The 24,617-nt window shown below is 45.1% G+C and overlaps 1 protein-coding gene across 1 annotated transcript in view; it reads right to left on the bottom strand.

Annotated features, from left to right (window-relative positions):
* The window catches only part of ELP4 (elongator acetyltransferase complex subunit 4), a 291,372-nt gene that overhangs the window by 176,121 nt on the left and 90,634 nt on the right, over positions 1–24,617 (bottom strand). The window contains exon 6 of the mRNA XM_066583239.1: positions 11,511–11,604. Within this exon, the coding sequence (XP_066439336.1) occupies positions 11,511–11,604 (94 nt within the window). The remainder of the gene's footprint in view (positions 1–11,510; positions 11,605–24,617) is intronic.

Raw genomic sequence — 24,617 nt, 5'->3', positions numbered from 1 at the left:
TGACAACTGCCTACCAATCAGGCTGCACACAGCCCGTTCTCCTGGCATCAGCACTCACATTCTGAGTGCCATGAAGCCAGACGTTTGGAACAGTGATACTGCAGCCTCCGATTGGCAGGCGGTGGTCAACTGATTCATTGTCAACTGAGACCGGGATAGTTGCGAGTTTGGTTTTAAACTTTATAAAGTTAACTTCTAATCTAACCTGACAAACCCTATAAAGAAGTTATGGCAAGATTGAAAGTTACAGTATAGGGGATAACTATCTGATCGATGGGGGTCTGACAGCTGGGACCCCCGTTGATCCTGAAAGTTCCCGAATGAACAAAGCAGCGGTCAAGTGCTCGCTATCTCCGAACTCTCACTGAAATCAATGGAGTAGGAGTATGCAATGCTTGGTCACAGCTCCAATCACACAGAGGGACATGGGACTCCTGGGGGGGGGGGGGGGGCTCAACAGTCAGATCCCTACCGATCATATAGTTACCTTCTATCCTGTGGATAAGGGATAACTTTCAACCTTGGCAGACACCTTTAAAAATCACGTCAATTTTCCTGTTAAGAACTGTGGGAATTTTTCCGGCTTTGCCTCCCCTCGTTCCATCAGCCACAAGTACAGTGCATTGCTCTTTTATGAGGCCTTATTGTTTGGAGGATCAGATTTTTGCTTGAGCTGAGCATCTCGGTTTCATTTTTAGGTGTACTTTAGTAGGAAGCATCACAAGACAGACCCAGGGGCTCCTTGTTAAGTCCCCATCTGTGACTGTACGATTGCTGGAGTTACTACTCTAAGGGCTGCTTCTCTGTGGTCATCACTACGGGGGTTACACAGTTGGGTTGGAAGTTCTCTTTGATCCCCGCTGTTGTTGCAGGAAGGTTAATTAAAGCCATCCTAACTAAGCTCATGGGCACAGCTCTTGTACCCACAAGCCAATAAACATACATGTATGCAAAGATGAGCTAATATAACACTCTTCTGCATGTACATGAAGATGCAAGAAGGGGTTGACATGCTTGTTCAGCTGAGAATGGGGGAGCCTTTGGCCACACTTATCCCCGGGAGAACAGGAGGGGACAGTTTACAATCCTGTTGGGCTATCCCCATAGGGGACATTTGACTGATGTATTAAACAAGATCAGTCTACAAATATGTAATATTTACAGCCATCTTTATAGTTTAGGGCAATTTTGAGGAATTCACAAACCCAGTAGCTGTCATTTGCAGAATACCAGCGCTCCTTTGTGGCAACGGTAGACAAATGACTGTAGACGTTAGGATCCATTTCGACAACTACAGGTGCCAGAACAGTAGTCAGGAAAACCCACAGACAGACGACAGAAAACAATGCAAATGGATGAATTGTCAGGACAATTAAAAGGGGTATCCCACCAAAAACATGAATAAATGAAGCAGCTAGAGGGAATTGTCAAAGTCAAATGAAACTTTATGTGTGCGATTGTAACATTGATGTAAGTGATTACAATATCAGAGCAAAAACCTCTAGCTCGGATATAAGATGTGATACAGAGAGACATGGAGGTTCTAGTACTCTGTTGGACCGCCTCTAGCTTGGATACAAGATGTGATACGGGCAGGAATGGAGGCTCTAGTAACCTGTTGTACTGCCTCTAGCTTGGATACAAGATGTGATACTGGTAGGCATGGAGGCTCTAGTACCCTGATGTACCGCCTCTAGCTTGGATACAAGATGTGATACAGGCAGGCATGGAGGCTCTAGTACCCTGTTGAACTGCCTCTAGTTTGGATACAAGATGTGATACGGGGGGACATAGGGGCTCTACTACTCTGTTGGACAGCCTCTAGCTTGGATACAAGATGTGATACAGGTGGGCATAGAGGCTCTAGTACCCTGTTGTACCACCTCTAGCTTGGATACAAGATGTGATATGTGTGGGCATAGAGGCTCTAGTACCCTGTTGTACCGCCTCTAGCTTGAATACAAGATGTGGTAGAGGCGGACATAGAGGCTCTAGTACCCTGTTGGACCGTCTTTAGCTTGGATACAAGATATGATACGGGCGGCCATGGAGGCTCTAGTACCCTGTTGTACCGCCAATAGCTTGGATGCAAGATGTGATACAGGTGGGCATGGAGGCTTTAGTGCCCTGTTGGGTCCCTGTAGCTTGGATACAAGATGTCATACGGGTGGGCATAGTTCTGTATGGCATTCTGCAGCATATCGGTCCACATTTGCTGTAACTGAGCCTCTAAATTACATAAATAAGTAGGCTGCCAAAGTTGGGGTCTCAAATGGTCCTATACATGTTCTACAGGAGATAAATCTGGGGACCAGACAGGCCACAGAAGTGTGACAATGTTGTGGGGACATTCCTGTGAGCCCATTGTTTGTGCGGCCGAGCATTATCCTGCTGCCTCTTGGAAGGTCCCCCAGACTATCACACCAGCAGGGGGCAGTGTGACACTCTACAGCAAAGGCAGGATTGAGGCGCTCACCCAGAGGTCTCCAGACACGAACACAGCCGTCGTCAGCGCCCAGACTAAACCTAGATTTGTCGCTTAAGACAACCTGGTTCCACTCCGTAGCGTCCAGTTTCATTGTTCAGAACACCACTGCAAACTGATGCGATAGTGGGTGGATATTAAAGGCTGTACACGTAATGGGCACCATGAGACCAAATGTCCATCAGCCAAGTGCCTGGAAATGGTTTTAACAGATACAGGGGCCTGTAACGATGGCGCCACCTGTCTCTGGATGGCGGACAACAAAACAATTGGAGCTACTTGTTGGGAGATCAGATGATCCTCTCTATTAGTGGTCTATCGAGGATGTCCTGAACCCCCGGTTGCCTTGTGTGCTCTCACCCATCCACTGGCCCCAACACCTCCTAACAGTCTGGTCAGATGCTCCTCTCTACTGGTGGTCTGTCGGGGGGTCCTGAGCCCGGTCACCTTGTGTACTCTCACCCATCCACTGGTCCCAACACCTCCTAACAGTGTGGTCAGAACAGCCAAGGAGGCGGTCAATACGTCGATACGACCATCCAGCTTCTCACATTCCAGTGATTCGTCCCCTCTCAAACTCTGAAAACTTGGGGTTCATCCATTGGGATTTCGAGAAATCACAAGAAAGGCACCCCCTGAAACCCCTGGGAAAATGAAGCAGCAATGATCACCACTCCAATCACTTCTATTAGACTCAGGGAGATAGCCGAGCGCTGCGCTAAGCTATCTCTATAGCTATCTCATTTGCATGATCCAGCGGTAATCCATATAATATATTGTTTAGTGTAAAAGGGTCCTAAGTTATGGTGAGGTCCCGAGGAGTCAAGGGCTGTGCTTCGTATACTTTATCCGGCTCCCTGTTCCGTCGCCGTTACCCGTGGAGGTTGTCGCGAGTACAGTGCGTTGGACTTACCCCTACATACTGTATGCACATATCCCCATACAGAACAATGTATGTGCATGTAACTAACCCGCAGAGATGAGTCCGCTTCACTATCCACGCGCCGACTTCCACGGGTGACCGTGTGGGAATGGGGAGCTGGGTGAGTAGTAAAGCACATCCCGGACTCCTTGGGACCTGTCCTATGAGCATCATAATTTAGTTTACGGTGCTAATAGGTGATTACGGGTTCCTATAAGGCACTATTACACATTACAAACAACCGTTTCATCCCCTCACCCCCCAAAAAAACAAAACAGTGGCAAGAAAATCGAACGTTAATGATGTTAAAAAACTAACATGTTGCGCAAAAGACAAAATTCTGTGTAGCTAATATATTCTAGAATATGGAGTCCAGCAGCAGCAAAAAAAAAACAAAACAAAAAAAATCAAGAGTATAAAACAGAGCAAAATAGGTCTAAAAAAGGCAAACAGCAGAAAGCAAAGCACAAGTCCACAAGAGGGAAATGGCAAAGCGAGGGACTCTCCGGAGTCGCAGTGTGCACCTGAGGCTCATTAAAAGGACCTTTTAAAAACCGAGGCAGAGACGTGGAGCAGCGCGGTGCGGAAGGACTCACATGTCCCTGCTGTGGTTTACAATGAAATAAACAAAAAAAAGGCTGCAGATGGAAAACCGTGCCCTGGGAGAGAAGGAGAAGCCAGAGTAGAGCAGACAAGCCGAGGTGCCAGGAGAGTGCTCTGTGTGAGTCTGGCACTATTTCGAGAGCAGGCAGTCAAGAAGCAGAGACCACACTGGGCACAGAATGAGTGCGGATAGCGGCTGCTGCAGCCGGGAGGGGGAAATAATCCCAGATTATTATCACATACTGGATTTATATAGCAAGGAGAGTAGATCCCGTCACACAAGCCCTGCAATAGTAGAAGCAATTCCCATGTATTCCTAGAAAGTACTGTAGAAGATGAGAGTCATAACGGAATACAAAGAGGAGGCAAGGAATGGCGATACGCCAAGTAAACTCCAAGAAGGCTGTTGGCCACCATCAACACCCATGGTCAATGCTTCATGGTACTCTCAATGCAGGCTGTAGGGCAATAAGAAGATTAATCCCTTAATGGCCCAAGACGAAACTGTATGTCACGGGCAACTTTCTGTTCCCACTTCCTGAGGATTTTCAGACCTACTCCAGCCAGGATCAGAGAAAATGCAAATCCCAGGCAGTTTACACCTTAAATGCCTGCTATCGGTACCGGCCTACTAGGCCATGATAGAGGTTGCCTTGCCTGTATGACATTGGTGGGCAATAATGCTTTGTAATACATAGGGGGAAATTATGAAGGGCTGTGCGGTAGTTATCAGTTGACAAAAAGATGCAAATATTTTTGCAAGTAGGGCTTTGCTCACTTTTGCATGCGTTACTCAACTTTTGCAAAGTGCAGAGAAAAACTAGCGGGGTTTTAGTTGAGTGTGGTTATTGGCAGATCTGCGACTTTAAAAAAAAATCATTAAATTTGTTGCAATCTCACTCCAGAAGTGTAAAAAGTAACTCCACATCTCTACATAGTAACATAGTATGCCAAGCTGAAAAAAGACAAACTCCATAGAGTTCAGCCTGTTTCCACCCCCTCTTGTTGATCCAGAGGAAGGAAAAAAAACTCCAGTGAGGGAGAAGCCAATTTACCGTCATTCCAGGGGGAAAAAACTTCCGCAGGTTCACCTACGGAAAACTTGTTACGACTTTTACTTTCTCTCTAGTCAAGTTTGATCATCTCCTCGGTGCTCCGGCCAGGTCTGTGGCCGACCTCGAAGGGGCCAATCTGAGGACCTCATTAAACGTTCCAATTGGTAGTAGCGATGGGCGATGTGTACAAAGGGCAGGGACTTAATCAACGCGAGCTTATGACCCGCACTTACTGGGAATTCCTAGTTCATGAGAAATAATTGCAATCCCCGATCCCTATCACGAACGGGGTTCAGCGGTCTCCCCTCAAAAAATAAACAGATGCTTTTATAAAAGAGGTACACCATACAAATCCAGATGTTTATAAGCCGGTGTGCCGCCAATCCCCATGCACTTGGCGTGTATGCACATGTTAATATGCACCATGTTAGAGCACGCTGCGCTATTTTTCATGCAAGTAATATGCATGCAAAAAACACGCTAGTATGAGTGGTAAAATTTGGCGTAACGTGTAATGCAAATACGCTTGTGTAAGAGCGGCCTTAGGCTGCCTGTCCACGGCCGTGACAGAATATCGCTAGCGATATTCCGCCGTGGGGGAGCAGAGGGGAGTACTGACAAGATACCACGATGAGCTTATCTGATAGACAGGCTCACCGTGGAGAATCGCAGCAAATTGCTGCATGCCGTGATCTGAATCACGCGAGCGAAGAATCGCTATGGTTCTCCGCTCATGGACGTTGGGCTGAGTTTTCCATAGTTAAGTCTATGGGAAGCGTTCGCTGCGTTACCCGTGGCCGGATTATCACCGCAGATAACGCAGTGACATATCGCCCGTGGACAGGAGATTGAAGGGACCAGGCGCCGGCGCATCAACGTGTGCTTGAATGCAACGCTCTAATGCAAAACATTACATAAGACCCAACTTTCAAGACAATAAAGAATTGCATTAAATTGCCACATTTCCACTGGCCGGTGTTGACTACTTGCTGTACTCCCCATGTAACGTATAAACTTCTGATCCATTGGGTAACTGGGAGTATTAAAAAGGCTGTCCACTTGTAAACGGTTGATGGCCTATCCTGCAGATTGGCCATCATTAGTAGATCAAGAGGGGTCTACCGCCTGGCATCGGCGCTCAACAACTCCTTGCTAGGCCAGTATGCTCGTGCGTTGAAGTGAATAGGAACTTGTGTGCAATACCAAGCCTGGCCACTACAGAGTGAAATGGAGCTGTCTACTTCCTGTAGAAATCATCTCAGTGCACAGGCACACCGGCAATCTGCTGCTTATGTACTACCGATAACGGCCTATCATCCTACGTTTAAAACTGGATAACCCCTTTAAGAACATAGAACGTATGTCCATTTGTTTCAAAATGCTAGAAGGAGAATAAATCTACCACCGGCTAAAGAATGGATGTCTGGAAAACAACGCGGCAAACAGATGCCGCATTATATTTAATGATGGGTGCAGCGCTTGTCATGTTTTTCCCTTACACTGAACATCCAGTAACGTACTGATTTTAAGATGACCTGTCATCCTACAGAAAAGCAAAATTCTCCACGATGTACTACGGGAAGTGTTATGACATGCCTGTTACCATAGTTACCACAGCAAGTGGGGAGCGGTTCCTGTCAGGGACCAATTTACTTCTCCAGAGGGGCACTGCCACCAAAGGCAAAGCATGCATTGCCCACGAGACTCTGTAGACTGAAATCTGAGCAGCGAGCTAAATGAGCTCAGATATTCCGCACTGCTGGAGGAAAAGGAGGAAGAAAAAAAGAAACAAAATTAAAAAACTAACAAAAACAAAAAAAAGAAAAGCGAAATAAGGTCATCAAGAAAAAAAAATCAGTACTGCTAGGTAGATAATGGCGGAGTATTTCATCTCTCTACCATCATCCTCCTTCAGGTAACTTTAGCTACTGAGAAACTACAAGACCTGGAAGCTGTTAGGACATGCTAGGTCTTGTACCGCCACAGATAGCTGCATAATGATAGAAGAAAAAGACCAAACTGGAAGGATTTACTGGAGTTAAACGGAAATTGATTTATTTTTTTAATGGAAAATACAAAACCTGCAAAATTTTTGGGAGCGGTTCTGGGCTATACGCAGAAACGGGCGACTAGAAAGGCTGTTCGAAGTACTTTCAAGCGGTTTTCTTGGACTTCTGGAAAAACTAAGACTAAAAGGAAATGCAAACAAAAATGTGGACCTGAGAGATGTAACCCTTCCATAAAAATGATTCCAAGTGGTTGTAAACCTGGTTCTTCTTCATTAAAAATAGTCAATATTAACGCGTTTCGGGGTCTTTTTCTATCTTTCATAATGGTGACCTGCATCTGTATATACTTTACTCTACTTTTCGTTATTATTTCTTTCCTCTTCTTTACTACTACATTCTATCTTCTCTTTATTTGTATGATTATACCTAGGGTTCTTTACAGTAATTTCTGAAGAAGAGGCTGCATCCCCGAAACGCGTTAATATTGACTGTTCTCTATTTCTTAATAAAGAAGAACCGGGTTTACAACCAATTGGAAACATTTTTGTGTGAGGGTTGTGCTTCTGAGGTCCACATTTTTAAATTTTTTCTACAGCCTATATGTAGTATACGTTTGGCGTTGGTGGGCAGGCTTAATCTCCTAGAAAGGCAAATCAATTCTATAGGTGAAAGAAGTCGACCTCTAGCTTTTCTTCTCTTGGATTATGAAAAACTTAAGGCAGGGAACGTGAAACCATAATAAAGTCTCACCCCTCCAGTGCACTGCTCTGGTGATATGTTATCATTCATGTGCCTGCTAAAGGCAATCACGGGCCTCAGAAGTCTTGCGTTGGACATGAAGCCAGTGATTGGCTACAGCGGTCACGTGAACGACGAACGTCACATGGCAGCTGCAGGCACTTACGAAACTGGAGTTGCAGGAAGCTGAGCCAACGATGCATTTGCCTGTCTACACATGCTGCACGAATGTGAACGAGGTATCGGTGACGTCACTCGCTCGTTCAAACGAAAATCGGCTTGTCTAAAAGGACCCTTACTTCGGAAAGAAAAACTTGAATTGACTAACGTAAGCCTCATTCAGATGTGTGGTATGGATCCAGAATATGAGCGCCATATTGTGGGCGGGATCTGCTATGACAGCGTGTGACGTGTTGGTAGGGGGAGGAGCCAGCGTAAGAACGCATAATGAGCCGGGGGGGGGGGGGCTGTCTTTTATGCATTACTTGGCTTGAGAAAGGTGTCACTTTAGACACCGAAACGCGTTGCCTGTCACGTTTTCCACAATCGGTGGATTATGAAATAAACCTTGGACTTTACCCAGCACACCGGTGTATACCTTCGTCAGTGATTGGAGTCAGCACTTCAAGGAGGGGGCTTCTGTATACATACACCCCTCCTTCCCAGTAAGTGTCTTTCTTATACTACCGCTCGCCTTTATGCTTATCGCTAAGTATAAGGTATATCCACGCATATAACACAAGTACCACGTAGCGCGGAGACAGTTTTTTTCTAACATAATTGTGTTATATATTCCTGCCAACCTACATTTTGTAGGCAAATAGTTATCTCTGTTACCAGATACAGACTTCAGATGACACCAAGACAAGTAACAGGAAGCAAAGGAGGGTGATGATTCATGCTGTCCATTAAATTATAGAGGAGGAGGGGGAGAAAAGCATAAAGACTCACACAGACATGCTATTGCAGCTCATAGTGTTTACTGTGTCACAGCTACTGAAATCACATGTACACTGCTCAGTACTGCTGTATATTGTCTTTCCACATGTTGCTTTTACCTTTAATGGTGCACTACAAAGAGATTCTGCTCTTCTGTGTGTGCAGTATATGGAAGACATCATAGCAGGTAGTATACACCCACCAGCTGAGGGAAAATGTTTTGTCTGGCGGGAAGGGGAGAGGGAGAGGGAGAGGGAGAGAGAGGGAGAGGGAGAGAGAGAGAGGGAGAGGGAGAGAGAGAGTGAAAGAGAGAGAGAGAGAGTGAAAGAGAGAGAGAGAGAGTGAAAGAGAGAGAGAGAGAGAGAGAGAGAGAGAGGGAGAGAGGGAGAGAGGGGGAGAGGGAGAGGGAGAGAGAGAGGGGGAGTGGGAGTGGGAGAGAGGGGGAGGGAGAGGGAGAGGGGGAGAGGGAGAGACGAACCGAGGAAAAAACAAAACAAAAGCTCGGGACCATGCATTCCACATACAAAAATGCTCTAGTCTCCCATTGTAGCCAATGGGGTTCGTTACTCGAGTAGAGCTCCCGAATTTTACGACAAGCTCGACTCGAATAACGCGGACCCGAGCATTTGGGTGTTCGCTCATCTCTAGTGATAAATGTAATACACATGACAGAAATCCTGCTACTCCTCACGTATGCACACAACAGCTTGTGTAAATGCGTGTATGTGTTAAGAAAACTGGCTAGGTGTTCAATAACATTTTTGAGTGAACTTCACCAATATTCATAAATATCAGAAACAGACTTCCACCACAGAGCAGATTGCTCCACCATTTTTACACTAAAAGTCCATTTAAACAGCAATTTTTCTCTGTTGGAATTCCACAGCCCTTGTAAATGAAGAAAGTGACAAGTGAAGATAATTGTCACACGTCATTATGTCTTTGTGTCATCGTGTAACACTTGACCTTGTAACCCGTATCACAAAACGAGCCTTCAGTGACAGCTTTATGATAATTTCATTGTAGAATACCTCAAATGTGTAAAAGAGATGACTTAATAGCGAATGAGAAAACGCTACAACCCTCGAAATCAGATTTTTTCAAACCTAAAGAACTATGGGTAGCACCAAAATACAAGCGCCCCCTCTTCTCTTAGCTTGAATTTTGTTCGAGATCCCAATATTTCAGAATTCAAAAATCATACATTCCAGCACCAACTAGTAAAAAAAAAAACTTGTCTATTGAATGTATGCTTTTTTTTTAAAAAAAACCCACGAGAGTCTATGGTGATGGGTGGCTTATGGATAGCCTCAATCAGAGGCATCCACTGGACTTACACTTTGTTTTAATTTCACCTTAGCCACACATCTTGGGATAAGTAAACTTAAATACCGTGTTTCCCCGAAAATAAGGCAGTGTCTTATATTAATTTTTGTTCAAAAAGGTTTAACTTTGTTACATGGATAGCTGCCTGGACACTATTTAAATTGACTTTTTTAATTAACTGTTACCAGGGCTTAATTTTGGAGTAGGGCTTATATTTCAAGCATCCTCAAAAAGCCTGAAAAATCATTTTGCATCCTCACAAATTCTGGAAAATCATGCTATGTCTTATTTTCAGGGAAACAGGGTAGGCACCATCGTTTCAAGAAACTTTTCCAATAGTATAAGTGACTATAAGAATTTTTTTACATATTTTATTAGAAAAAAAATGCCCCTCTCTTCACTTCTTGGTCACTACTTCCCCTTTGCCATGCTTCCTACCATGATCATTTACGTTAAAATACTGCTAAAATTTATCTTGGCATGAATCAAGCAAACTGAAGGATGAGGTTACATGCCGCCCTTAGAAGTCTTTAGAGGGTGAGGAAGCAGCAGCTAATGCAGAGTGAGAGAGAAGCAGAGAGACATAGAAACACTGCTGAAGGCTCTAGTAAAGTTTTTCTTACCCCACCCCAGTGTCTGATTCACATCTCCACTGCTCAGTATTGCTGTATAATGTCCTCCATGCTATTTCTCTGCATATGCAAGACAGACATAGTGGAAAAGGATCTCCTCTTCTCTGCGTATGGGAAAAGTCATAGCAGATATCCTCCACCCACCATCTTAAGTAAAACTACGAGCTAGAGGGGAAAATGGTGATAAGTTCTACATACAATTCATATAAGAGTCAGAAAATGTGTGTATATGAGGAATAACACTAACACACCACATCTTATTCTGAAAAGTCAACTGAAATGACAGACATGTCTGAAGACCAAGTTACGGTAGGGCATGACTGTGCGTTCACCCCATAGTCTGGCAAGGTCTATGACTATAGTGATGGAGTAGATCTATTGGTTCTCCTCCAAATTCTCTCAAAAGTAGAAGTGGTCAAATTCCTCACAGTGCATTAGAGAGAGAAATCCAAATATACAATGCTAGTCGATAAACCTCAACTTGACCTCATTGCTCAATGGTTCTCTGAATGCAGTTTACACACTCTACAGACACCATATGCAGCTAATAAGGATATTAGGGATTAGGGTATTTGAGAAGTATGGTCGAGTACATTTACACCGCCTTGTCATGTCCACCGAGAACAAGTTAGATATTAATTTATGAACTTCCTGGCCTTCATCTCCCTGTTTACATTATCAGTGCTTAGTAACAGCTTGTTCACTGTTCCTTTTTTCCGAGATCCTCCAGCTTTCACCCTTGGGAGTTTAGACCATACAATTAATTACAAGAGTACGGCAGATACTAAAAGTGATGGATACCTGAGGGTTGGATCCGTCAAAGCCTTGCTGGTGAATTACACTCTGTATAGACTGAAGAAGCTGGAGGTAGTCACAGGGCATCTCAGATGAAGAGCTGTAGAGGAAAGAAAACGTTACAGAGTAATAAAAATGTCCATTTACATAATACCGAAAACTCAAAAAAGCATCAAGACTAAAGAGATGTTGGAAAAACATATGTACATATCCTAAATTGCAAACCGTGGGTTTGTCAATTTGGTGGAGCTAAAAAAGGGCACTCTAGTCTTTCATGTTATTCCAGATGAAGGTGAAGCCAACTGTGTTCCAATGAGTCAAACCGGGAAAGACTGTGGTGTAGCCCCTTGTAAGTTCACTACAGTCATACATCGGTCATCGTATATGTAACAAAGTCCATTTTCATAGTTTCAGGTAATGGAACTATAATCCCATTGGTCAGAACATCTATTTGAAACGTTGGGATTATTCTTCTCTCTCAGCTTGCGCTCATGTATTGTTTCGAGCCTACATTGGAGGATCTCCCGATTTATTCCTCAACAGAAGGCTGTGACGTATCCCACTGTATAGGCATAAACTGTAATATGTCATGCATGGGATCCCATTTGAAAAAAAAAGTATGCAGCATTGTATGTTTTTTATGGTATCCCCCTTAAAAGTGTAGTAGATCAACTTTATCTATACAACGAAAAACAAGGCAACGTATACTAGCCCAACATTGGGGTATGTTGGGTGGAAAAGAGTCTATAAGAACGCAAACTTGGCAAACACCAATAGTACAAGTGAATACAAGAAATGTTTTTTACATATATTATGTCTATTTCTTCACTACTGCTTTTCTTTCTCTTCTCTTCCCATGATCACTTTTTCGATACTGCTAAAATCCATTTTGACATGCATCTAACAAACTGAGGGATGAGGTTACATGCTGCCCATGCTGAAGTCTTTGTAGGGGAGGAAGAAGCAGTGGATGTGGAGTAAGAGAGGTAGATAGACATAGAAACACAGCTGAAGACTGTAGTAAATGTTTCATCATCCCACCGCAGTGTTTGATTCACATCTCCACTGCTCAGTACTGCTCAGCTTCTGTTCACATCTAGTTTTGAGTCTACGTTAGAGGATCTCTCAATGTATTCCTTCAAAGAAAGGCTGTGATGCATCACACTGTAAAGGCATAACATGGGATATGTCAACTATGGGCTCCCGTTTAAAAAAAAGTATCCAGCCCAGTATGCTTTTGACAGAGTCCCCCTGCATGGAAACGTGTAGTAGATTACGCTTTCCTATACAGTGGAGAAAAAAAGGAAGCTGCCATATACTAGCCCAGCATATAGGATACTCTTTCGACATATGTTGGGTGGAATGGAAAAGGGACTGTGTGCATGCACAGAGGTACGAAAGTTCAGATTTTTCTGCGCAACATTTTAATTCCTTTATTTCTATATGTGCTAACCTCCTTTATAGAGTGGACTACGCTTCTAAAAAAATTGGGTGGTGGTCCCAAAGGGGTTTTCAAGGAAAAAGCACTGAGGTCCTATTTTCTTGCATAGGCCATTGTTGTATGATGGGCAAAGGTCAGCAAAATAAAAGATCCACAGCTCTTTAGGGTAAGTAACGTCCATTCATTGTTTGTAAATGCACATCTGTACTACTGTTCAGTAGAAGACCTTGGGGTTGGATCCCACTAATCACACATTAAGGTTAGCTGTCCACGGGTAATCTGGTATCCCGCGGCGAAGCTCCGCCATGGGAGCCGCCGCCGCATCTCCGCCGGTCAGTCCTATCTAATAGATAGGCTGACCGCGGAGAATCGGGGCAATTCGCAGCATGCTGCGACTTGCCCGCCAGGAGCGGAGAATCGCAATGATTCTCTGCTCGTGGACAGGTGCCGGCACTTTCCATAGCAATGCTATGGGAAGCGTCGGCCGACGTGATTCACTACCATGGACAGGGGGCATGGATGAATACACTACCATGGACAGGGGGGCCTAATGGTCTTCCTAAGAACAGACCATGAATATTTTTCCTGTAAGACCCCTTAAAGGGACACGGTCACCGCGGAATACTACCATAAACCAAGATGTGGTGGTGTTCTGGGTGGTGGCAGAGAGCTTGGGTGTGTTTTTTATACTCCCCTGCTGCCCATTTCCCGCAATGTCCCTTTGAGAAGTCCACATGTGGTCTAAAGATTTGACTCTTTTCAGACGCGCGCACTCTCCTATTCAAGTTCACCGAAGAGCATGCACACATCGGTCTGAAAAGAACAAATCTTCAGACCACATGTGGACTTCGCGAAGAGACACCGCAAGAACAGGGCGAGTATAAAAAACACACCCCAGCACCATAACTTAACTTAGGGTGCTATCCCGTGGCGACCGTGCCCCTTTAAAATCCAGATTACTGCCTTCAAAAGCAAAACAGAGAAAGTGTGATTTAGCAGCCAATCACAGGGAGGGCGCTGAGGGATCTAGCCAATGATCTAAATGGCCTTGGCCACAATCATGAGTGGCACAAAGTGAAAAGAGGGAGGGGCGCGAGATTCTGAATCCGCCATAGAGTGCTTTCTTGGTCTTTCCTGCGCTTCAGCTTGTTACTAGTGCCCCCACCTGGAGCGCTGGGATATACTTATACTTTCTTTTCACTTTGATGCTACAGAGTGGCTGTAGGTGACAACGTTGAAGACAATGGACAATATCAACAGAAACGGTAGTCTGCTTTTAAATATCACCAAATTATTTTAGCCGACAAATGATAATTAGTCATAATCTGAAAAGAAAAAAAAAGTCAGCCATGTTTGAAAATTTTGCCCAATAGTCAGATGAAAAAGCTTTTGCTCTAAATTTCAATCTTTCTTTGAAAGAATGTTCCCATAAAGAGCTTTTGTCTATCGCCATGTGTCACTGAAGATGGCTGGTTTGAACTACTGTGATGGCCAATATGGATTATAGGGGTATGGCTGCATCTGCGAAATGCAGTTTCACCAGCTGACCATTCATTCAATGGTTGTTCAACCATCAACCTTCTTCTATCTAACATGTATGACCAGCTTATGGCTGCTCAGCCTGATACCATCAGCAGAATGCTAATACAGTTCTTGAGTCTTAGGGCCTTTTTACACGGGACGACTTATAAGGTTTGGATGCCCGACAGGTCGTTCCAGCGATAATCGTTCCTCTGCTTTTACATAGGAACGAACATTGCTAGTGAATGGAGGTGAATCAGGTCGGGGATCGTTCCGGCTCACTAGTGAATGGAGATAGAGTGGGCTGGGGATCATTCCGGCTCACTAGTGAATGGAGATGGATCGATCTGGGGATCATCCTGGCTCACTAGTGAATGGAGGTGGAGCGGCCAGAGATCATTCCCGCTTGCTAGTGAATGGAGATGGAGTGGGCTGAGGATCATTCCGGCTCACTAGTGAATGGAGATGGATCGATCTGGGGATCATCCTGGCTCACTAGTGAATGGAGGTGGAGCGGACCAGAGATCGTTCCCGCTTGCTAGTGAATGGAGATGGAGTGGGCTGAGGATCATTACGGCTCACTAGTGAATGGAGATGGATCGATCTGGGGATCATCCTGGCTCACTAGTGAATGGAGGTGGAGCGGGCCAGAGATCGTTCCTGCTCGCTAGTGAATAGAGATGGAGTGGGCCGGGGATCGTTCGGGCTCGCAAGTGAATGGAGGTGGATCGATCAAGGGATAGTTCGACTCGCTATTGAATGGAGATGGAGTGGGCCGGGGATCGTTCCGGCAGGCTAGTGAATGGAGATGGAGTTTGCCAGTGATCGTTTTGGCCCACCCATTCACAACAAAAAGGCAGTCATTCGTAGATGAACGACCGCCTGTTTACACGGGCCGATACGTCGTTCAGTTATCTGCATGCAGAAACTGAACGACGAACGAGATTCAGTTGGATGCAGGAATCTGAACAATGTATCGGTCCGTGTAAAAGGGCCCTCATATAGCGATATATCAGAACGCTCGTTCTCCTTTAAGACATTTTTATAAAAAAAGAAAATAGACAAGACAGATAATGAGTTTCTGGGAGAAAATTTAAATATTAATTGATTTGGTTCAGTATCTCCGTTTACGTTAATAAGGTATAACTTTTGGGTGTGAAGGTTAAAGTCATCAATAGCCAATACTGGAATGTTTGCAAATGAGATGCTGCCTTGTTTATCAATTCAAAGGAGATCTCCCTGCGGAGGGAGCGGCGGCTCATGCGCTGGGTGCAGCAGAAGAGAAAGGGTTATAGGTGAAGGCGTTGGAAACTGGAATGACTTAATTATAGCAAGCCTGTCTCACAATGGAGTATGTAATGAAACCACCATTGCATTTTAATAGTAATCACAGATAATTAACACATAGTTAATGAGCTGCTACCCCAAGTACACCTGATCATTATACCGCAGAGTCCACAGTTTGCTACCGCTTAGAGGAGACTCGAATGATAAATGAACTTGTGCTGTAATGTCTATCCACACCGTACCGATTCCCATTGAGCTAAAGACACCACTAATGTCTACAACCAAAAGCTAAATATCCTTATTTGCACTCAACAAAGTGTAAGAATAGCTGCTATTTAGCTGTCTTTTAGCTCGGTGCTGCTTACTGTTTAGCGGTACATCCACGCTGCACGTTTCTTTTGGCCCCCCATGAACGGCGTCACAGCACTTCCGGATCCGGCCAGCAAGGTCATCTATGATTGGAGAGGTGCATGCGTGTGCAATAGGACAAAAGCTGTGAGCTCTGCATTTCCAGCCCAGGCAATGAACGCTACATTACTAGTGATGAAATAAAAAGTTCAGAAATGTATGCGACGTGGACAAACAGCGATAACGTGCTGCTGTGGGTCACATGACCAGCGCTGGAACAAAAAAGGGAGCAAAATGGAAAATAAGGATACATGAAAGAATTGGTGTCAACGTGGAATAAGTTACGTTTGGCTAAAGTGTTTTTTAATGACGAAACCCCTTTAAAAGCTCCTGGGTCCCAATGCAAACTTTGCAATGCCCCCACATACCATGTGCCATTTATAATACTGGTGTCATCCCATGTGGCAGAGAGGAATTTAACCCGTTCCAATCCACTGTCTGGCGTCTAAAGACATTCTGATTAAAGGCTGTACAGCTTCCGATGTCGAAAGACGTTCTTGCAGAGTATTCTTACTGTAGATTACTGGCCGCTCTGTTGTCGGGGGCCTCTCCGGCATGTCCCATACTGCAGTACTGGCTCTAGCCAGCAGATGGCGCCATTGTATAATGGCAGAAAGAGAAAACCCCCTAGGAAACACTGAATCTAAAATGGATTGCAAAGGGTTAATATATAAGGGCTCGTTCTCCATTCGGGAAGTAGGAACACAGCCCCGCCTGGCCAAAAGGAGACGTCTTATGACGGAACTGAAAGGACCTCCATTGACTATTTCCGGCCAGCAGTCAGGCATCTTGACGGAGTTTACAGGATGAAATAGCTCAGCTCGCTGCTTTACTTTGTCTTGTTTTCTAGTGGAAATCAATGACGGATGTTTAGAACAGAACCTTCAGCGCTGATGTGAGCGAGCCCTAACTAAGTTTTTTTAAAAACTCCTGACATATCATGCCAGAAGTTTTAATCAATGACGATCCGGGCGCTGAAGCCCCTACCGGATAACTAAAATGAATGGGCAGAATCTGAGTGATGTGCCCATTTAGCTGTCATTGCGAACAGTGTATGGACTTGATAAAGTTTCTATAGAGCCCACACGCCGCTCTGAGCAGTGACACAAACAGTTAAGTGGGCACAGCACTCAGCTTAGAGTTTGTCAATTCATTTTAGCAATCAGTGGGGATCTCAGCACCCGGACACTATGGGATGTCAAAGGTTTGCTATCTCTGTACTCCTTACAGCTACATCCTTGGTAGTATCTTAGCAGAGAGGTCTACTACAGAAGATGGGAGAATTCAGTGCATGTGTATTTCATGTAAAATAGAACTTATACCCCGTTTCCCTGAAAATAAGCCCTACCCATATTTTAGGTGAAGGTGGGATGGAAATTGAAATATAAGCCCTTCCTGAAAATAAGCCCTAGCTGCACTACATTTAAAAAAAAAAAGCAATACATTACCCTAGCAGGCTCGTCCAGGTCCCTCACACTGGTTTTTGCAGTTACAGCATGCTTCCTTGCAGTCCTCAGCCGGCGACATAAGATCGCTTCCTGGTAACGGGGTTTGTAAACCCCTTCTCCAGAAAGCGATGGCTCTGATTGGTTCTCGAGCGTCACAGCGGAGCCATCAATGCAGCGCTCAATGAAGCAATGCGATGGCTGTGATTGGTTCTTCGAGCGCTGCATTGACTGGTTCTGGAGCGCTGTGGCTCAGCCAATCAGAGACATCGCTTCCTGGAGGTGGGGTTTATGAACCCTGCTACCAGGAAGCGATTTTCTGTTGGCAGCTGAGGACTGCAATCAAGTATGCCATAACACCGGAGACCAGCAGGCGGGACCCAAACCGTGCCTGCAGGTAAGTATAATAAGACACCCCCAAAAATAAGACCTAGTGCCTCTTTTGGGGCAAAAATTAATAAAAGACTGAGTATTATTTTCGGAGAAGCACGGTACTTGCAAAATACATATCCTATCTCTAAACATATTTAGTCACTAATAGCTACTATCTTAAGGCCCACTTACACATACATACATCTTTCAAAAGATTGAAAGCTCATCGATCGTTTTGCATAAACTACTAATAGACCCTAATTGCTATTAGTTATTTATTAGCTTCATTTGTATGCAAATCAGCTTCTGGGAGTTGTTACAGAACTCAGCAGAAGGTCTGAGCTCTGCAATTAGCTGCATTGTTCAGCCACGGGCTCCCCATGGAGAATTCAGCACCATGGACAGCAGACACAGTGTGTGGTCCTGCTTATTAGCTGTTCTGTGATTGGGGCTGAGACCTAAGAACAGCTGAAACAATGTTATCAGCTGTAATCAGCTCTCCTAGAGCCGAACACAGCGTGCGATCCTGCTTATTAGCTGTTCTGCAAGCGGGGCTGAGAGCTGAGAACAGCTGTAACAATGTTAACAGCTGTAATCAGCTCTCCATGGGCAGAACACAGTGTGCGGTCCTGCTTATGAGCTGTTCTGCCGAATGACAGTTTTCAAACAGAACAGTGAAAGGTGGGCACATTTAGACGCAACGGTTAAAAGACAAATTTTGAGCGAATTTTGAGCGATAATCGTTGTATCAATATGTGCCTTTAAGTTACGGTAAGATGTCATCAGCTGCACTCATGCACATCATTCGTGGTCATACCCTAGATCCCACTATTTGAATGGTCTTCCAATAACAGCACCAAGTACTTGGTATGACCTACCTTGAAAACTAATTGCTTATTGAAGGATGCACAACAGCCGCATATTGGTTCAGGTAGAAGCCTGAAATGACTCTGTATGCCAGACACTTGCAGATAAGGTGAAGGCAAAAACAGGACACAATAAGGTCCATAATAAGTTGCTGATAAGAGTCAACAATCTACCAATCTACATCTGTTTTCCAGTGTGATTTATCTGCCCGGTACATCCTTCTCCGCAGTCTGTAAATACTCTTACCGTCCCTTAAAAGGAGCCCATAAACAGGTGAGTATGTACGTCTATTTTCTCGACTTCTCTAGTTTCCAGATACACTCGGTTGAAGCAGCTTAGGCGACAGTTCCTAATGGAGTCCACCTCCTGATAATAACCCTATTTGTCATATCTTTGATAAACTAACCTTTCAGAAATGCTTAGAAACTGTATCAATAAGGAAGTGGAAGTCTCGCGTGTCGCCTGGATACTCTCTTGCCAACTTGTGTGTTATCAGTTACTAGAATGTTCCGCTGAAGGATAAAAGTTAATTAGCTTAAAACCCATTGTTAAAATAGGAGATGTTTGGTGTTTGGTTGCAAAGTGGCCCAGCAAATGTGACAAAAACACACCCTGAGCTGCTGTTTATTTCCTCGTGTTTCCGAAGCGTCTGCAGATTTTGTAGTGTCTCTCAGCATTTAATAATTGCAGTATGAATTAATTAAATTGGGATCTGTTCTGTTTGGGGGGGGGGGGGGATTGTATGTTTGTAACAAGGTAAAATTAATGTAGTAATGTGTTTTATTTCAGATTCTCCATCCCCTTTTTTAATTATATTCATTGACTATATATATATATATATATATATCAGATAGAAATGTTGGATTGGTGCAAAACTTGGCATAGAATTATGTCTCAGGCGGATATATAGGGGGTTACAGTTGTGGTCTGATTAGACACTGGGGTCTTGTCACCAGAGGCCACAAATGTGCTTCCCCCATTACCCATGTAATCTAACCAGCCACTCCCAGCTGTAGAGTTGTAGCTTGATCTATATATCTAGTGGTAGCCTCATTGGCACGCATGGTGTGTTCTATAATAAGTGTCCTAGATCAAGTGTCTTATGCAGTCGAATGATGCAGTTAAACAGCGCTCCACAGTCTCCCACACCCTGTAACACCCTCATTTTCGCACTCACCTCCTCTGCTATTCTCACTACAAGCTTTAACACTTTCTTCCTACACCCAGCCCCAACACACTCCATTCAAATCAGCCCCTCCCTGCCCTCCTCACCCATGCACAGCTCTCACACACTCCTCACCTTTCTCAAATGCCTCCATCCCACTCTCACCACTGCCAAAAAACACCATAGCCACCTTCATAAATCCCCCATTCACCTACTCACCCTCGCTACCCTACTACTTTTAGGTACGGGGGACATCTCCCCCAACCCCGGCCCACCCCCACTGCTCCCTGCCAAAACCTCCTCCCAATCATACTAAAACATTCCCCAAGCCCAACCATTAGCCCAGGCGCTCGCCCCTGCCCTTCAACTGCGCTCTTTGGAACTCCCAATCCGCGTGCAACAAACCATCCACGGCCTCATTGAACAGTGTCTCAACCTGCTCGCCTTCACCGAGACAGCGGTCCAATTCAGCCTCCCCCTTGCATTGTCCTTTGATGGCCTGCAGTTCTCTCACACCCCCAGATTGGATGACAGGTGCAGAAGAAGAGTAGGTGTTCTCCTCTCGACAAATTGCACCTTTCAGGTCATCCCCCCCCCCCCCCCCGGCTCCCTCCCTCACCTTCTCATCATTTGAAGTCCATACCCTACGACTCTTCCGCCCACTGTCACTACGTGTCGCAGTCATCTACCAGCCCTCAGGTCTCGCACGCCTCTTCCTGGACCATTTCGCCACTTGGCTCCCCCATTTCCTATCCTGCGAACTCCCCACCCTTATCTTCGGTGACTTCAACATCTCCACTAACGACCCCTCAGCTTTTAACGCTCACCTTCTCCCTCAGCCTATCACAACTTTCAGACTCCCCCCACTTACAGAGATGGCAACACTATCGACCTAATTTTCCTCCGCCTCTGCGCTACCTCTCACTTCACTAACTCCCCCCTCCCACTTTCTGACCACAACCTCCTCTCCTTCTCCATTAGGCACCCTAACATTTCCACAGACTCTCCCACCTATCGCACCTCTAGGAACCTCCAGACCGTCCACGCCTAAACAGTTCACTGAGACCTTACTGTCTTCCCTGTTGCCCATCTCTCTCCTCTCAAACCCCAACCTGGCTGCTGAACATTACTCCACCACCCTCAGACACGTCTTGGATGAAGCGACACCATGTCTTCCCTTTCTCTCAAACTCAACCTCTCAAAAACTGACTTCCTTGTTTTTCCGCTCTCAACCAGCTGGCCTCCCCCCAACATCCCCATATCAGTATCTGGCACCATCATAACCCCCAGACAGCACGCCCGCTGTTTTGGGGTCACACTGGATTCGGACTTCTCCTTTACCCCCCATATCCAATCTCTGGCCCGAACATGCCACCTGGTCTAACAGACAGTTGCTCATCTTTGAACAACTGCTTGTTTGCAGTAAGTGGAGGCAGGCAACCGGAAGAAATCTTCAGCATGCTCCACCTCCATGCGCTAAACGACTACTGCTCCTGTATAAAAACATTGGAGCTATAGTTGTTGGGACGGCTGTCAAGTGCTTAAGTGCCCAACATTTGTCCAGAATAAACATATGCCTATAACACTACCAATGCACTGTGGGGATTAGACAGTCTGAAGATTGCATTGCCCATCTTGGACAGCCGATCAGAGGGGCATCAGCACAGAAGACCAACAGAAGATAAAATTCTACTGTTTAAGTTGAGTTTTTCGGGTAATTTGCCTATTGAGAAAGTGATTAACATGAGTCTCAATGTTGTTTGGTATCCACAATGGCTGAGGATCAAGTTGTTGTCTTTATCTTTAGTATTACTAGATATTGTAGTGCACTTTGATATGTACAAGTAAAAACCTCCAGTTTGTTTCTCCGCAGGGGTAGCCTGGAATTAGTTCCACCTCAGGCTCTCTCTCTGCAGGGTAATTTGCTCCCCCTATCTGTTGTGATTGCTAATGAATCTACTTATTGTCATTCTTCCTAAACAACAAATGTGAGGTCATTCAGGTTAATGTTCTAGCATCCTTTTGTTACAAGTCAGGCCTGTTTTAAGGAGGAACTTTGAAGTGTCCCTTGAAGATAATGGAGACCACAGAGTGGAGTGGCCAAGTAATTCTTAAAAGTGTCTTGTTAAAAGACCAAAGCAACTAAACCTAAAATAAATACTTCCATACAAAAGGAAGCTATTAATAATATGTAATGTAAGGCATACTAGAAATAATGATCAACCTAACAACCTCATAAGAAGTGACACAGGTGCTTTAATGACACCTGAGGCTGACCTGCAGCTAGCAAAATTCATTTTTGCTAGTTTAGGTTTAAATTAAGCATATTAAGAGATTGCCCAGAGGGAAAAAAAAGTGATTTTGAAAGTGCTCAGTAACATGTAAAAACATAAAAGAAGGCATACTCACCTAACCAAAGACTCCACCACTTCAAGTTTGACAGTATCCAGTCTTAACCCTTTCCAATCCAATTTGTATCTTGGTTTTCCTAGGGGACTTACTCTTTTTCTGCCATTATACAATGGCGCTATCTGCTGGCTAAAGTCAGTACTGCATGAGGTGACACGTTGGATAGGCTCCGACAGCAGAGAGGCTGGCAATATACAGTATAAGAACCCCGAAGGACGTCTTCCAACATCGGAGCTGTACAGCCTTAAATCATAATGTCTTTAGATGTCAGACAGTGGATTGGAAAGGGTTAAGTCGCTTTCTACCTCTTGCAGCAATGGGGTTTTGGCATAGGGACATGTGACCGCTGAAGCCAATCCGCAATTCAGAAAAGTAGTGATTAACAGGGAACTCGGCACCATGTGAATGGGAGGATGAGGATACTATGCTTTCTTTTATGTCTTTACTAGAGATGAGCGAGCGTACTCGGAAAAGCACTACTCGCTCGAGTAATTTGCTTTATCGGAGTATCGCTGTGCTCGTCCCTGAAGATTCGGGTGCCGGCACGGAGCGGGGAGATGCAGGGGAGAGCGGGGAGGAACGGAGGGGAGATCTTCCTCTCCCTCTCTCCCGCCCGCTCTCCCCTGCTCCCCGCTGCGACTCACCTGTCAGCCGCAGCGGCACCCGAATCTTCAGGGACGAGCACAGCGATACTCGGATAAAGCAAATTACTCAAGCGAGTAGTGCTTTTCCGAGTACGCTCGCTCATCTCTAGTCTTTACACAATATTGAGCAGTTTGCAAAAAAAAAAATTTTTATATGGACAACCCCTTTAAGGACGAATCAGACTTTACCTGATTTGAAGGGACCGTCTCACAAAACTTCTCTTAACCCTGGCCTTCAGCTGTTCTCCACGGGAAAATCTACATCTAAGCATACAGTTCCCCTAGGGTGGCCACTGTTCTAAAAGTGAAATGTAGCATTACAGGAGGATCATTCGGCAGAATAGCTGTCCAGGTAATACATGGATGCACCTAGTCTGCTAAAGTGGGAGCCACAATACTCTGTTCTGGCAAACAGGGAGGAGTCCTTGACTATGCTGCCAATACACATCTTGTCTTCAACCCCTTTCAAGGAATTGATTCTTAAATGAATCAATATCAGTAAGCACCTCAAGCCCAACCAAAAACTACAAATCAAATTAAGGGCCTTCCCACTATTATTAAAGGGGCTGTACCAGAAGCTATCTGCTATCCACATGATAGGGTATAACTTACTGATTGGTGGGGTTTTCGCCTCCATTCGCAGTAAGTAGTTGTTCAAAGGTGAATGACTGCTGTTTGCACTAAACGGCTCGTCGTTCAGTATTCTGCATGGTAGGATGGCGCAACCCTTTTTAGAAAAATGTGCACATCGAATTAAAGGGGTTGTCCCGCAGAAGCAAGTGCAGTTATGCACTTCTGTATGGCCATATTAATGCACTTTGTAATATACATCGTGCATTAAATATTGGCCATATAGAAGTTATACACTTACCCCCTCCGGTGCTGGCGTCCCCGTCTCCATGGCAACTACCAAACTTCTCCTCTGGTTGCCGCAACAGTTGCGTTTGCGCAGAGAGGAATCTTCTTCTGGATGGTCCGGGCTCACGAGTTGCGTCCTGGCTCCTCCCCCTTCTCAGCATCATCACGTAGCTCCGCCCCGTCACATGGTGCCGATCAGCCAATGAGGTGGCTGTAATCGGCAGTGGAGCTCAGACTGGAGAAGAACATTCACGGTGCACCATGGGAGAAGACCCGCAGTGCACCATGGGAGAAGACAAGCGGTGCACCTTGGGAAATGACGGCGGCCATCTTGGAAGAAGATTTTTATACCTTCATGAAGCAGCTTCATGGTGAGTAGAAACGCTCTAAAAAACCGATTTACAGGGGTAGTTTGTGATGCTTGCTTAACATGGGGGACTGGGGTGTGAAAATTTTTTCGTTTTGGCCGCGGGACAACCCCTTTAAAAAGGTGTTTTTTTATGTAATAAAAGCCAGCCAAGTGTTTCGAGGCAACGTGTGCCTCTTCCTCAGTCTCGCTGGAGACACCTCTTCAATTCGAGCATGTGCACATTTTTCTAAAAAGGGTTGCCCCACCCAACCAGCCATTTTGGACTCTCCCTTTTCATATTTGTGGGTGTGACAGTTCAAAGAAGGCCGAACGTCATGTGAGAACGA

The sequence above is a fragment of the Eleutherodactylus coqui genome, chromosome 11, assembly GCF_035609145.1.
Source record: "Eleutherodactylus coqui strain aEleCoq1 chromosome 11, aEleCoq1.hap1, whole genome shotgun sequence".
Lineage (NCBI taxonomy): Eukaryota > Metazoa > Chordata > Amphibia > Anura > Eleutherodactylidae > Eleutherodactylus > Eleutherodactylus coqui.
This window is presented reverse-complemented; position numbering and strand designations above follow the sequence as displayed.